The sequence below is a fragment of the Biomphalaria glabrata genome, chromosome 9 (genome assembly GCF_947242115.1).
Source record: "Biomphalaria glabrata chromosome 9, xgBioGlab47.1, whole genome shotgun sequence".
In the NCBI taxonomy this organism is placed as follows: Eukaryota; Metazoa; Mollusca; class Gastropoda; family Planorbidae; genus Biomphalaria; species Biomphalaria glabrata.
The window spans coordinates 11,992,739-12,009,218 of record NC_074719.1 but is presented as its reverse complement, the minus strand read 5'-3'; the positions used below and the strand labels follow the sequence as shown (position 1 = coordinate 12,009,218).

The window sequence follows — 16,480 nt, the reverse complement described above, 5'->3', positions numbered from 1 at the left end:
ACTATAATCCCATATAGCTTACCTTCCTATCAGGGTTTCCAGCTAAATTAAGATGAGGAAGTTACACCCCCTTTAAGTTATATGAAGAAACTTTCAACAAAAATTTGAACTCAAGTATCATGTCAATTAGAATTTTATTATTTGATAACATTAAACATAATAATTATAATAATCTTCATCACCTGTGGAGTAATTTGTTTTACAATTGTTCATTAAACATAACACTACATTATAAGAGCAGACAATTTGTACGATAGCATACAAACTATATGTTCATACCCCAGTTTCTCTTTAATATCCCATGTGAAATCTATAAGAGTTACATTACATTTTGTTCAACGATTTAATTGCTTAAGAGTTTGTTATCGTCCACTTGACAGAGTTGTTTATCCTAATGAGGCAGATACATGCACACACATCGAATCTTGAGACTTTGTTTAGTGTCACAGTAAAGCAACCAAGTGTAAAATAACATTTAGACTATAAGAACACTAAATATTTCCCAAAGATACTTTGTAAAATAACTTTTGTAGAGGTTTTTCCTATTGTTACCAATACTGACCAATGGCTAAAGTCTCTCCATGTTATGAATACTGACCAACAGCCTGTCTCTCCATGTTATGAATACTGACCAACACCCTGTCTCACCATGTAATGAATACTGACCAAATACCCAAGTCTCACCATGTCATGAATACTGACCAACAGCCTGTCTCACCATCTAATGAATACTGACCAAATACCCAAGTCTCTCCATGTCATGAATACTGACCAACAGCTTGTCTCAACATGTTAAGAAAACTGACTAACAGCCCAAGCCTTATGTAAACTAGTGGACTATACATTCAGTATCTTTCTGCTGTTCTGAGAAGAAATGAAACATTTCTTTCACTACTCTCATTGTAGCCTATGTATTTAAAAGTGGCAACTTTTATAGTATAGAATTATGATGATTGGCCAATTGGTCCAATCCTGTCTTGTCCTCTTGTTATGAACTATCATCTGTAGACATGAAGACTGGTCCTTTCACATAACAGAAGCTTTCTGTTGAACAAAACAAATAGCTGTCCTTTATCTATGAAATGTCTGCTAACATGAACTACCAGCACAGCATGGCATGATCTAATTCTATCACTCTAATGGAGTTCAATGATAGAACTAGTTCTTGATGATAGCACACTACCTTGTGATTGAAGTAGAGGCTATCTCTAAACTAGAGTGCCAAAATAACAAACAACTTAAGGGTCTATTTTTCAAATTCCATTGCATATATTTATCACAAAAAAATAAAAAAATACATTACTTTAAAAAAATAAAAGGCATAAACATAACAAGACAGAACAAAATATCACATTATTATATAACAGAAGAAAAAAAAAAGGTGTACACTTTTTAAAAAGACTTTTTTTTTAACAGCATAAAAAAGTGGTAAAAGATTTATAGGTTTTTAGTTTTAACACAAAATAGAAATATCCAGAAGTTCCAAAATTGAAACAGATTTAACCTAGGTTTATTTACACATGTAAAAGGTCAGAATACACAAAAATACTAGCTTGATCTTGATTAAACAACAAGATTTCATTGGGTTTATTAAAACAATTGTTTCATTTAACAATTTATTAATATTTCTACAAATCTGTTTTTTAAAGTAAAACGATGTAAGGCAGACCAAAAACAAACTTCAATTATCTTAGCTATTTTCATGAAGTGAATCTATTTATATACTGTATGTGTATCATAAACTAATGTCATGGTTCAAGTTAGGATACAGACCACAAGTAGAATTTTGATATCAGGAACTATTTATTAAAGTTTTGAATGCTTTATCAATAACACATTGAATTAAATGCTTTTTAGAAAAAATATTACGTAGAGATGATTGATCCATTTCCAGTATCATTCCTGAAAGAAAAAAATTAATTGGTTAAACATTTAGCATACAAAATTTTCATAATTTCAACCAGCTATATTTTTTTTTTAAGAATAAGGCTGAATACTATTGACTTATTTAGCGTTTTATGCCCTGCTCAAAGTTTAATGACTGATGTGCTTTACAGACTTTTAGATCTTTACTTCACTTAGATAATAACACACTAAACCAATTTTGTGAACAGATTCTCACGACGTTACCCAAGTATAAAGAAGAATAAACAATGTCATCAAACTCTCTCTTCAGGCATTGAGTGAATTTTTCTTAAATTGCAGACATACTGTATTTGAGTCAGAACATTTAAAACCATTCACAATCGTTCAATTTTGGATTTCATTTAGACATATTAATAGTTTTCTCTCTAAAGTATGCATGTTTTATGTTGACATTCCCATTTTTAACTTTGCAAAAGCATGCATAATCCTGCAGGCTCCAGATTCCTGCTCTAGTTTCACTGCCAATATTGCACTTATATCAGTGAAAGCATCATGCAAGAGAATATTCCTTATATGCTCCGGCACAAGATCTACATGGCTAGAGTTAGATCATAGGAAAATAGACATTCTACTCCTTGACAAGAGCTTAACAATTTTAGTAGAATTAAATTAATTCCCAATTGTGTATGTTTGGTTATTGTGACACAACTTTAAAATGTGTACAACAGGATTTAGGAGTGACATTTAAATGTTTATACTAAAATTGGCTGAGCTTTTGGGGAAAAATTAAAATAATGATCAAAATGTTCATTATTGTGAAAAAGTATAGTACATGAGATTTTTCACAGCACAAATAATAACAGAGCATATCTATTTTTCTAGTCAACAGTTGTATCAAATGGCTAATAAAAATATCCACAAAAATTCCTCCAGTATGTTTTTTTTCCTCATTAAATGAGTTCGATACATTAGGGTGATGTGCTGAAGATCTTCAGACTAGTAATCATTTCCATTAAACTGCCTGGACAGATCTATTAAGAGTATCCCTTGTAATCACTTTAATTAAACTGCCTGCATAGATCTACCAAAGAGATTTATTGTATTTAACTGGAAAGCTACCTGTGAGCTTAGAAGCTGTGTTGATATCTGGGTGAACTTTAATAACTTCATTGAAGATGTGTAGACCCAAAGACTCTTTGCAGTTTTTCACATCATATTGACTACACACAGGGCAATCTATATTATTGGAGACTGGACATTGGAAGGCTATGTTGTCTTTATCCACTACATTAGTGTCTGCTAGCCTGGATGGTTCATGAGAATTGAGAGATTCCTTTGCTTTATTCACAGCCATCTTCAATAAGTTATCATCTTGTAGCAAGCTAACCAGACTGGATATATCTTGGTCAAGCAACATCCCTTAAAACAGAACGATTTTGCTAATTTTATTAAAACAATAACTATTAAATCATTTTGTCTGCATTTTTATTGACAATTTTAAAAAAGTTCATGTTTCCTAATTCTGGTATATTGTCTCTATGTTGATTTTGTTTCTATGACGCATTGTTTTTTTTTCAACCCTTCCTTAATAAGTATTTCTTCTTATATTCTCAAACAAAGCTACATCTACAGTAACTTATTAGCACCACACCAATGAAAAAGGTTAATCCTTACAATTATTTAGGGAATTTGTTTTATGTTGCTTTAAATATTTGATTTAGGGTGCATTAAAATATTGGTTTGTTTTATTTGAAAAAGTCACAGAACTGTAAACTCATCTGATTGCTATACTCTATGCTAAATGACAAACTTACACAACTGAACAATGGAATTGTTACCAGCACATAATTTGACTTAAGTTGCTAAACTCCTACTAACAGAGTGCAGATTTGAAATGATACCAAAGAAACATTTAAAGAAACTTTAAAAAAAGAACAAAGTTACCTGTTATACAGGAAGCATTGTTGCCTTCAAGTTTTCTAACCTTAAAGTACAATATTTCTCCTAGTTCATCACAAGACAAAGACTTACTGAAATGGAAAAGTTTAATGGGCTAACATTGACAATACCGTCTGATGAATACATTTAGTGTAAATTTTATTAATATGCATGTATTAAACAGAAACAGTGTGAAAACAGGATAGATGGATGTATTCAAAAATATAATTTTCTTGTTTTACCCTAGAGAGTGGGACAAAACATGGTGACTGTATTGAGAAGTGGCTAGGCTTCTTATCTGATAGTTCCAGGATTAAATTTTTGTGGAAATTTACCTTTTCTTACCGTATCAATTACAGACATGCCTTTAAAAACAATAATTACTTCCTAAGTGTATCCAAGTGTTAATCTAGTCAAGTATGATAATTAGAGATTTTAGCTCTGATAAGTCAGTGGTTTTCCTTACTGATTTGGGCAACCTGTTCAATGCTCTACTAGCACTAGAGAGGATGAACCATTTGTATGAATTTGTCATGGCATATGAAATAACATGATTATTACTCTGGATTTGAAGATATTCACAGACTACCAACAATTCTAATTATCTTTCTACTTAAGACTTTTCTATAAAAGACCAATTTATTTTTCTAAAAAAATGTTAATTTACACATTTAGAGATAAATCTGACTTAGTCCAGGTTTCTACAAATAATTATCATAATCAGAACTAAATCCCCGGAGTTACATCCTCATATTCCTATTCGCTAGCATTATCTAATTTTTCCAAACCACTTTGATGACATATAGAAAATGTATATCAATCATTTAAATAGATTTATTACAGAACTACAACGGGACAAAATGAATGAAATAAGGTATTGTCTTTGATTTCAAAGAATAAGGATCACCATGCAAACCTAGTTGCAATCTGCATATTTTGCCCCATCTAATGCAGACAAAGCCATAGTTTGGCGGGTGTTTATTGAAGTACCAGTGCTTCTAAAAATAATGAAATCTTACAATAGCTCTGGACAGTACCTTGATTTTTGTTGAAGCAACTTGTCTGATAACTTATCTTCAATAAGAAACACAAGAGCTTCATGGATATTGTCCAGTAAGAACATCTGATCAGTCAACATATGGTTGACATCTTTTATTGACCTTTCCAGTAACATTCCTGTAATTTTTTCTGCAGGACTGGACTGTCCATCTGGCAAAACCTTAAAAAAAAACATTAACTTAGTAACAAATTTAAAAGACATACACGTATAATAAATCTCTGAAGATTGATTTTCAAAAGGTAGGCCTACGAAAGTTTGGAGTAGACCTACGTTTGTCATAGGATAAAATGCTATTGAAATAAATAACAGAACAAAAGCCAAACTACATTTTTGCAAACTAAGCCTGCAGGATGGAGGACATGACCCCCCCCCCCCCCCCCTTAAATAAGGACATGTCCTCTTTTTGCCAGAAGCCTGGTAACCTTACATTGTCATACTTTAAACAAAAACTTCATATTTATGTTACAACTGCTTATAATATGCATGGAATATACTTAAGAGTCATGTTAAAACAAATTCTGGAAAAGGATTCACCCCTAACCATAAACTAATATTTCCATGTCTATTTGTTGTTCACTTTTGTATTAGAGCTCCTAGTAACATATTATGTGATTTAGTATTTCAATAAATGTATTTAATAGGACAAAATACTTGGAAAATAAAATGTGTCCATATTTATTTGTTTCCACCGAAAACCAAAACATCTTCATCCCAAGCCCCAAGTTTGATCTAGTGTGATATTAAAAGTCTTTCAATATGATCACAAACTCAATGAGCTAGTTCTAGTTTCTATTACCTCATAATTTGCAAAGTAAGTAGAGAGTGATTCTTCAACTTTGTAAAACAAATGTTCTCCCAGTACATCTTTGGTTGTAGGTAAATTGCTAAATGCCATTTCCTTAGTCAAAATGTGAAAGCCTGCATCTTATCTAAAAATAAAAATTTTAATTTTTAAGCACAGCTCAAGATGCTATCTGAAAAAACAAAACACCTATATATTTATATCTATATATCTATCTATCAATATATATATATAATTCTTATCTTATCTTATATACATATAATATATATACATTATATACAGACGTTACTACAAAAAGAAGAGGATTATGTGGTTTTGATCTTTAGAACCTGAGGACCCTTCTAAGATGAATTTCTTCTTCTTCGTTCTCATTGTTATGTTGGAGTGTTCAGATGACTAGACCAATATATGAGATGAACTGCGTAGTGGTTTCCGAATCAGGGAGCTCTCTGTCAGGGAGAGGTATGGCGAGAATGAATGTTAGTTAGATATGATTGTTATATCCCCTTGTTATGAATGCGAAGTGTTGCACGTGTTGTGAACTGAGTGATTAAGTCTTCGTTGAATGTGCGAGAGAATGTGTTAGTCAGTAAGGTCTTGCTCCCGGTCCAGGAAGGTTGGACGTTTACTTCCTGGACTGGTATTTATGTATTTATAAGTTGATGGACTGGTGTTTTGTTTATTAATATTTACTTGAGCAATATTGGATATTAAAATATTGATATATTCTTGGAGATTTGGAGTTGGAGTTGATGTGTAGGCTATCTAGTGGTAACTGTTCGTATGTGAGTAAATAAACAAGTATTGTTAAGTGTTATTGAGGATTCATACCCCCCAACGAGCCAAGTCAAGAAACACACCAACCAAGAGAGACAAGCAGCAAGCAGCAGTAATATATATATAATTAAGACCCTGACATCTGGAGGCTTCGTCCGGGCAGGTATCGTTGTACCTGTTACCTGTATTATTAAACACCAGTGTATTAACCGGTGTACTAATACAGTATTAGTCCGGGCAGGTCAGTTATACCTGTTATGTCATTCGTCACGTTGAAGAAGTCGATAAGAAAAAAAAAGAATAAGCAACACAAGCAAAGAAAAGGATACCGAATTTTTTGATCTTCGTCCGGTCTGGGACAGTAACTATTGTACATGACATTGTCTACTAAAGTTGGATTCAAGGCAATCTGTATTATTTGTAACCTACTACTCGTTGACATTTTTGGGCCTCGTTCGGCCAGTATTTGAGAGTCTTTTGACACACACTGAAGAACTTGACATTGTTTACATTTTTGAGAACACGGAGGAACTTTTTGTTTTCGCCATCAACACGTTATTGTTGAAGTCAAGCAGTCTACAAGAACTCTACGAAAGGTCATTGACTAATGTGGACTTGCAGCTACTTCTTGTATACCGAGGTCATTGCGTCACCCACCATTTAAAGAGACATCACCATTTAAAGGGACATCACCATTTAAAGGGACATCACCATTTAAAGAGACACTACTACTACTAGTTTTCATTTACTATTGAATTATTCTACATGAATGCAATTACTAAAGTAATCGTGATTTATCTACCTTTGCTACATTGATGTTGGATTATTATTGTACTACCTGACTAGATAATCTTTTTTTATGCACCCATATTATTACTATTAGTATCATATCAATGTTTGAATAATTTTGTTTTGTATTTGTTTCATTCTCTAAATCTGCTGTGAGTCATAAAGCGTTTACAAGGAGGCCGAACAGCGACCTGACACTCCAGAAGTTCTACATTCTTAAAGCAACACTGTCGTGTGGGAAGAGTCGTCATTTATTTCCTGGCATCAGACACAGATAAGTTGAGTTTTCTTTTGTCTGTTGTATCGAGCATTCAGGGTCGAGTGTACATTGCCTTTTCAGTAGGGGAGATAAAGGGTGACATTTTTTTTTTGTTGATCTTTTTTATAATTTATTGTCTTATGTAAATTGAACGTTACTTGTTAACTTAACCTTTATAAGTTAATTTACGCTTATTCAGTAATATTTCTTATTATTTGTGATTACCATGGACGAGTTTAAACCTAGGTCAATTGGGGTATTAATAGAACAGGCCCACATGTTTGGAATTCAGGGTGATGAATTACGAGAGTTTGTTTTAAACCAACAAAAACTAGATCTAGAAAGATTAAAAGATTTAAACCGACAAAAACTAGATCTAGAAAGATTAAATTTAGAATTAGAAAGAAACGCAATAGAAGTGGTAAAGTTGGAAATAGAACTGGACGAGTTTAAACCTAGGTCAATTGAGGTATTAATAGAACAGGCCCACATGTTTGGAATTAAGGGTGATGAATTACGAGAGTTTGTTTTAAACCAACAAAAACTAGATCTAGAAAGATTAAAAGATTTAAACCGACAAAAACTAGATCTAGAAAGATTAAAATTAGAATTAGAAAGAAAGGCAATAGAAGTGGTAAAGTTGAAAATGGAACTGGAAGTAAAACTGTCATTACAGGGAGATGTGAACTATAAAATAGAAATTGAAAATGACATATTAACTAATGAGGAACAAAATAACTGTCAGGATATTGATAATAATATAAGTGGAATAGAAGATAATGAAGAAATTGAGAATGTCTTATCAAGTAAGGAACTAAATGATTTTAATTATACTGCTAATGATATTAATGAGATAGAAATTGGAGAAGTAATAGAAAATATCTTAACTATTGAGGAACTTAATGATATTAATGAGATAGAAATTGGAGAAGTAATAGAAAATGTCTTAACTACTGAGGAACTTAATGATATTAATGAGATAGAAATTGGAGAAGTAATAGAAAATATCTTAACTACTGAGGAACTTAATGATATTAATGAGATAGAAATTGGAGAAGTAATAGAAAATGTCATAACTACTGAGGAACTTATTGATAAGGAACTTATTGATTGTCAGTTTATTGACAATAATATTATTCATGTTCTGAGACCATTTCACAGAGTACACAAACCATTAAAGAGATTAAACCTAACAAAAGGAGTTTATCAAGTTGTTGGTACTGGTAAAGTAAAACCAGACCCCAATAGGCTACAAATGTTTTTGTACCTAAAAATCCCCAGAAGACGAAAAAAAAGTCTTAAAGAAGTTTGTCAAGTTGTTGTTGGGGGTAAAGTTAAACCAGACCCCAATAGGCTACAAATGTTTTTGTACCTAAAACTTCCAAGAAAAAGAAAAAGGAAATCTTGACGTAGTGTTTCCCCTCTCCCAGTTGCTGAGAAGGGGAATGTCCACGAGGGTCGCCTGAATTCCCGAGTGCGACTTGGCAATAGAGAAAATTCAGCATTGTCTGTCTTCATGTATTTTAATTATTTTTTTGTACCAAATCTTAATAGTTATTGTGTTTATCTAAACAGTACATCCGAAATAGCTTGCTGTGTGTTGCACCAAGTAGATGGCTTCCTTCCGGTAAAGTGCAGAGAGCTGATACATAGAGAGTGGCATTACGTCATCAGTAGCGTGAGTGTCCAACGCCTAGACAGATACCTCTGATACCCAGGAGGTTGCAAAATCCAGTTTGACCACAGACCATTGTCTACTAGCAGATAAACTGTCAAGACTTAGCATAGTTGTATTAGTTATAATTGTTAGAATTCATCTTTTTTTTCCCAATACAATATGAAACGCTGTTATAACTATTAGAGATTGTATCTTGTCAAATATTATTGCTATACATAGGAGTTGATCTTTTCTTATATTTTTGCTGTTTTACGTACCTTCCAATAGTAATTTAACTTTCCGTGCTACTATTTGTTTTTGTTCTCATTTATTCTTTTCTCTCTTTCCCTTTGTTGTAAATAGTGTCATATAAGTGATAGCCTTAGCTGGATATATTTTTTTTGTTAGGTTAATAGGGGCTATTTCACTTTAATGTACATTATATACATTTGTTTGTAGATATATGTTTATATATATGTATATAAGTATGTGTATGACACAGTGTGTATGTATGTATATTTATGTATATATTTGAATGACTGTTATCTAATAACAGTCATATCGTGAGAGGGGGGATGTCAGGGAGAGGTATGGCGAGAATGAATGTTAGTTAGATATGATTGTTATATCCCCTTGTTATGAATGCGAAGTGTTGCACGTGTTGTGAACTGAGTGATTAAGTCTTCGTTGAATGTGCGAGAGAATGTGTTAGTCAGTAAGGTCTTGCTCCCGGTCCAGGAAGGTTGGACGTTTACTTCCTGGACTGGTATTTATGTATTTATAAGTTGATGGACTGGTGTTTTGTTTATTAATATTTACTTGAGCAATATTGGATATTAAAATATTGATATATTCTTGGAGATTTGGAGTTGGAGTTGATGTGTAGGCTATCTAGTGGTAACTGTTCGTATGTGAGTAAATAAGCAAGTATTGTTAAGTGTTATTGAGGATTCATACCCCTAGCGAGCATAGTCAACAAGAACAAGAGACAACAAGAGCAGAGCATAGCAGCAGCAGTATATATATATATAATTAAGACTCTGACACTCTCCAAATAGTTTTCTTTCTATTGGGGTGTTTTGGGGCCAGTGTCTTATATGGGCCTCTTGGTAAAGAGAGCAGTTTTGGAGGACGTGGTCGGCATTCTCTGGTGATACTCCACATGGGCAGATGAATGATAAGACTTAATATTCTATAATTTCGACATCTGTAGAGTTCTTAGCGTGTAATTATGGGAGGCCTATTAAGAGAGATTTTGTCTGAAATATTTATAGCATTTCTATCTTGGCCAGATCTTGCTTGAACAAGTTCAGCTGGAATGTTATCTGCCCTAACTTAATATGACCACCCATGCTCATCAAATCAAAATGCCAAAATTTGGTGATTAAAGATCCATGCTCCAGCTAGCTCTCATTTGGTTTAGTACATCAACTGAGGTGGTTGTCAGGGATGTTGTCAATGCTGACTATTATTACTGACTACTTGAAGCTAGATCTGCAGGTGAAAGCTGATCATTGAGAGGAAACAAGGGCAAAGCCCATGGTCAGTAAGCTGCTCAAGCAGCCCAGTTGACAAAGCCACAAAGCAAGGTATTTCTTCTACACAACCCATACATCTCTAGCCTAGGTAATACTACTAGATCTAGATCTACATGCTACATTCTATATTTATATTAATTATATAGAATTTAGTTCTTTAGAGGCACTATGACTATGGAGTATATCTATACAGAAATATATCCTATTATTAAGTATTATTTGTTTATGACGAGCTGAGACTGAGTGCCGGGCGGTGTCCTACGAAACATGATCATGATCTATCTGATCTGGTGACTTAATTCTTAGACTTAGAGAACCAACTGTGACCAACGAAAACCAAGACCAAGATAGATAAAGATGAGTAAATTACCGATGACGGGTGATGATGAATAGATCTAGACTAGTTACACTAGTTATTTTATAATATCTAGGCCCTCAATATCTAATAGATCTAGACCCTAGAAATATACCGATTCTCGCCGTGCAAAATGTTTTAACGATAATTTATCTCTAGATTCTAGAATCTAGCATAGAGATCTAAAAGTAAAAGAATTGAGAAACTTGAAATTACTAGATCTAGAAGGGAAAGTACTCTAATTATTTGGTGCATAATCATAATGTGCCTGAGCCAAATTATTTTTACAAAATCATTCTTGGCTGTAAGACTTCAAAAAAATTTATAACAATTATTTAGAATAAAATCATTTAAAGGTACATCTACTTGTAACTGCAAACCATAAATTTCTAAACAGATACACACAGATCAAGATCTATACAGATTCAGTTTAATATAAATCTAAATCTAGTCTTGGTCTGGATCTAGATCTACTAGCCAAATCAAATTACAGAACTCATTTTAACACTGCGTATTAACTTTGGGCGATAAAACGGAAGGAAGTGCCCTTTTCCCTTGTGTATCCTAAACGTTCAGGTTGGATTTTTTTTATCACAGCATTGCCAATTCAATAGTTTTATTTTATCAAATAATTCTCATACATCTAGTTCATATTACAAAAAAACTATTTGTATAATATAACTAAATGTACGAAATATTGTTTTTGTTGATGTAATTTAATTTATATTTAAAAAATTCGACTACTTCACACGTGTCCCCCAATTATCGATAACAGTATAGCGTAACGGCGTAAGCACAGTAATTCTGAGTAATTACAAAGTTTCGTAAAATTTTTGCCAAGTCAGTTCCCATCACTGTCAATAAATCTAGCTATCTATGGTGTTTGTATTAAATTTAAAATTGCAATTTTCTTACCAAAATTTATTCAGAATTTCAGAACAACCAGTTTTCGACATCAATTCATCAATCCATTGCTTTTGATTTATTTGTTTGTTTGTTGTTTTTTTATAGAGAATAAATGGCCATTTGTTTGGAGTGAGAACTCTATTTTGAATGAAGTTAAATGCCTAGGCCCCAGATCTAATCTAGACTCTAGACTGTCCTAGAATCCTAGAAAGTATATCTACTAGACAGAGCTTTAAAAATCTAGAGGATAGAGTCAGAGTAGAACAGCTATTTTAAACTATTTAGAATTTAGGCACGAATAGCCATCATAGCCTGTACTAAGACTACAAGAGATCATCTGTATTAGAAATTTATTAAATGAATAAGCAAAGAAACACAAACATTTAACACACATCTAATCATGCCATTCATGCAAACATAATAAAATGTCTAAAAGTCAGTGTCGATGTTACAATTCCTATAACCTAATTTAAGGTAGAATGTGTTGTTTTTTTTGTTCGTATTTATGCATAAGTTTAAAAAAAAATCTTTATGATTTCATGTTAGGGGCTATGTCTGGGGGATCTTAAATTTAGTAATAATATAGAATTAAGATCTGAGTTTATTGATACTAAAAATAGTAAAATGTAGATCTAGAGACTGTTTGGAATAAATTTTGGTGTTTGGAATCAAATAAAGTGTGAACAAATTTGTTTGGATTATATGAATTTATGAAGACACATGACCTTAATAATTAAATGTATGTTTCTATATTTGTGTAGGAACCATGGCTACTGCAGATGTGTGCTGGTTGATAATTAGAAATAACTCTTCCACCCTTCTGAAAAGAAGTAAACAAAATATGAGTTTGGTAAGTGCTAATCTTAACATTATTAAGCTGTGACTTAATTATATAGATGTGGATCTCTAACAGAAAGGCTATATATAATATACATCACATGTCATGAAACCTCAAAAGTAAACAGTTAAATTTAATGTTTTGCTTTTTTTCAATGACAGGAACCTAATAACTTGAAAAGTAAGAACTCTTTTCGTTATAATGGTCTCATTCATCGCAAGACAATTGGGGTTGAGCCTGCTAAGGATGGTAAAGGAGTAGTTCTGGTTACCAAAAAGAGCAAAGGTATGCTAATTTTTTATCTCAGGTTGAAATCCCACTCATGATCATTTGCTGGAAAATTCGAATACTCTTGGTTTTGTTGGGTTTCATATAAAAGTAATTGATGCTAAGATACGTTTGATCAGGGTTTCTGATCTCCTGAAATTCCAGCAGTGATGGGAATTTTCTGAAAAATTTTCAGAATTCTGAAAATTTCTTCTGACCCGATTTTCTGACAAAAAAGTCTGAAATTTGCCTGACATTTAAAAAAAAATCATAATTTTAAAAATATTTTTATTTTTGATGAAAAGTAATCCGAATTTATTATTTTTCCATTTTCGGAAGTATGCGAAATAAACTTTGATTTGTTTTGGGCCTGCGCACATCCTGTCTTTTGGCAGTTCTATTTATAAAAAGTCTTGTGTTATCGTATTGTCTTATAAGTCTAGACTTATATATAAATCTATCATCTAGGTCTAGAGTAGTTTTAAAATCAGTCTAGATAAATATATTCTAGATGTATACATAGTGAGTTAATGAGTCTAAGTCTGATAGAATATAATAGATGTAGATTATAATAGTAATACAGAACTGCCTACTGTTATGCAAAATGCGTATTCGTTACGCAAAATCTCATAAAAATGACAGTCAGTAAGCAAATACACATTTAACCTGTCGCGTTACGCATTTTGTATCCTTTTTTCCCCCTCTCTTGACTAACTTATGAGCGGTCACGCTAAGCCGTCCTGTTGGGGGTGGGGGAACACATTGTGTCCAGATTCTATACGTTGATTTTTTCTTAAAAGCAATTAGATTTAGTCTAGAAATGAAGAACGCGAGAGTGAGGGAGTAGCAGGTTGGTACCGTCAGTTAGCTAATACACCAACGTGACTTTTGTTTTTGTAAGTTCATTAGTAGAAATTAATTATGTTGAGTCCCTGACTCCCGTATTCATTTGTATAGAGAAAAATATTGAAGTGCTATCGATTCAAAACACATTGAGTGACATTGTAGATATCTAGTCTAGATATGGATTTTAGATCTAGATAACTTGTTATACAGGAATAGAGTCTAGCTAGTCATTACGTTATGTCATGATTCTCTACATTACTCTACAATCTAGATCCAATTTAGTTGTAGTATGATTTAGATTGACTAGATCTAGATCACATCTACTACCATCTAGACTAGATTCTTAGTCTTAGTATAGAATAGATCAAGGATGAAGGTAGGCCTACGAAAGTTTGGAGTAGACCTACGTTTGTAGCGGATCCACGGCATCGGTAACACCTTGAGTTGAGCCCAGATCTAGAGTAGATTATATTCATTATATAGACATAGATCCAGATCTAGGTTAGATATCATCTCTATTGTCGTATTGATCTAGATTTAGATTGTAGCTCTAAACATGACATCTAGATCTAATGTTTTATATATATATATATATGACAAAATAGTGGATCGCGTAAGTGTTATGCATTCTGGTGCCAAAATATGCATTTTGACCATCAGTGTTACGCATTTGGACTTTTTTTGGTAGGCAGGTCTGGTAATATATAACACATTAATTCTTTATAGTTGTTTGATAGAGAAGTTGTTACAATACCAGTAAAGCATTTATCTATTATAGAATGCTCCAGACTGCCTGGACCCAGATATAAAGCATCTGCAAATAGCTTTCTCCTATCATCAATATGTATTAACATTAGTGCCTTACATGCATTATGTGTGCAGTAAAGCCTATGCAGTTTAATCATTATGTAGTACATTATTTAAAGAAAATATTATAGATAATTAATTTTTAATTAATTTTACATGATTTAAATAAATTCAGCAACATCTTTTTTTAAATCGCCGCGACAGGCCAGTTAAAAAACACGGGTTTACAAAGTTTCCTAATTTTTTTTGAAAGACTGTTCCCGTCACTGTTCCAGGATGTCCTGGAAATCTCCTGGAATTTAAAATATCTCCTTGAATGTCCTGGAATTTCACAGATCGTAAAAGAAAAAATAAAGCACCAATTAAGCAGAAGATGAGCTTACTAGTGCCAGTAACTCACCTTTGCCCCTTCTCCTGTTAGTGAAAACAGTTCGCCAGACTAAATATCTGAACCACATCCATGATTTGGACTGGTTGTCAGAGGCTATTTGAGACACATGCCAGTAGGAAACATTTTATAGGCAGTGAAGTGCTCATATCCATTACCGCTTTGGTAATGACAACCTAAACTACGCCTACTTTGGCTATTGTTATATTTTTTGCTCCAATTTTATGTCATGGAAATTTATGATTTTTCCTGGGAAAACTCCTGGAATTTCTTATTGACTTAGTGCCAGAAATGCTATTTGATGGAAAATGTGTGTATCTGGGGGGGGGGGGGGGGGTATTTTAATAATAGCAGTTATATTAAACAAAACATATCCCTACAGTAAAGCATGCATATCTTCAACAACTTTCACAATAATTTAATTATTGTGTCTCATTGACATTTTATTATACATGGTAGAGAAGTTTCTTAATTTCAATAAATTCTCCACAGAAAAAAAATATTAAAAGTAAAGGGGTGAATATTCTTATAAGGGTGTTATAGAACAAAATTAGACCTCTAAATTATTACAAGCATAAAATTAAACTAGATTGTAAATGATAGTTATTGAAACAATATCACCATACATAATTTGACCATCAGTGCTACACATTTGAACTTTTTTAGGTGGGCAGGCGTGCACCTGATTTTTTCCCACACCCAATCTTGGATCAAGCTGAAATTCTGCACAATTATCTTTTACCTGAATCAATTTAACCAATTAGTTAATTAACTATTGGTAATAAATTATTGTGATTGGTATCTCGAACAAGGGAAAGAGATTGTCATTGATTGAAGTGGTGGTATAAGCTAAATTAGTCCCCTTTATAGATCGTCTGAGTATAATTGAACACAAACCTGAAAAATAGGACAAGACTATAGAAACAATAGATATTTATACACTCTTCCATGTTCATAAGCTCTCCACCAGTAGAGTAGTTACTGTCTTGGCTTGAGAAAGCTTGGGCCATGGGTTTAGGTCATTCCCACTTTTTAATTTTAATAAATGCTTTTTGATTGTTAGTCAAGATCAATTACAAATTTAATTACTTGACTGATCCAAACTATTAAGCTTTTTTTTTTTATTATTTAACCTGTAGGACTGAGGAAACCAAGAAAGACTTTAACTAAAGTTGAATTAAAGAAAGGGCCAAGAAGTACAATTGCTACAATTCGCAACTCCTTGAAGGCTAATAATTATAGAAAAGACTTGATCAACTCTGCTGTGAGGAGAACTTGTGCTATTCTTAAAAGTCAAAAGCCTGTGGTCATTAAAAGCAGAGCCCGAACTGCTAAGAAAGAATAAGTGTTTTGGTAAATAAATTTTTGTGAAAACCTTAGATTGTGT

The 16,480-nt window shown here is 32.8% G+C and overlaps 2 protein-coding genes and 1 long non-coding RNA gene across 6 annotated transcripts; 2 read left to right on the top strand and 1 right to left on the bottom strand.

Annotated features, from left to right (window-relative positions):
* Window positions 1–110: 110 nt before the first annotated feature.
* LOC106063235 (uncharacterized) lies at window positions 111–11,564 on the bottom strand. Of its 4 annotated transcripts, none has more exons than XM_056040803.1 (6): window positions 11,447–11,564; window positions 5,661–5,793; window positions 4,842–5,023; window positions 3,811–3,896; window positions 2,986–3,285; window positions 111–1,902 (listed from the first exon to the last, which is right to left on the bottom strand). In XM_056040803.1, the coding sequence occupies exons 2-6, from the start codon at window positions 5,757–5,759 to the stop codon at window positions 1,793–1,795; spliced, it is 777 nt and encodes a 258-aa protein (XP_055896778.1). In that variant the 5' UTR covers window positions 5,760–5,793; window positions 11,447–11,564; the 3' UTR covers window positions 111–1,792. The 4 variants fall into 4 exon arrangements, with proteins under 4 accessions (XP_055896778.1, XP_055896779.1, XP_055896777.1 ...); XM_056040804.1 differs by lacking the exon at window positions 11,447–11,564 and adding an exon at window positions 11,258–11,279; XM_056040802.1 differs by lacking the exon at window positions 11,447–11,564 and adding an exon at window positions 11,157–11,257.
* LOC129928125 (uncharacterized) lies at window positions 5,982–10,010 on the top strand. Its single transcript, XR_008779739.1, has 2 exons — window positions 5,982–7,587; window positions 9,067–10,010. It is a non-coding gene; the product is annotated as an uncharacterized LOC129928125 (long non-coding RNA).
* LOC106051123 (60S ribosomal protein L28-like) lies at window positions 11,477–16,472 on the top strand. The gene is made up of 4 exons (XM_013206253.2): window positions 11,477–11,617; window positions 12,709–12,797; window positions 12,947–13,070; window positions 16,233–16,472. Exons 2-4 carry the CDS (start codon window positions 12,714–12,716, stop codon window positions 16,436–16,438), a joined length of 414 nt encoding a protein of 137 aa, XP_013061707.1. The 5' UTR covers window positions 11,477–11,617; window positions 12,709–12,713; the 3' UTR covers window positions 16,439–16,472.
* The last annotated feature ends 8 nt before the right edge of the window (window positions 16,473–16,480 follow it).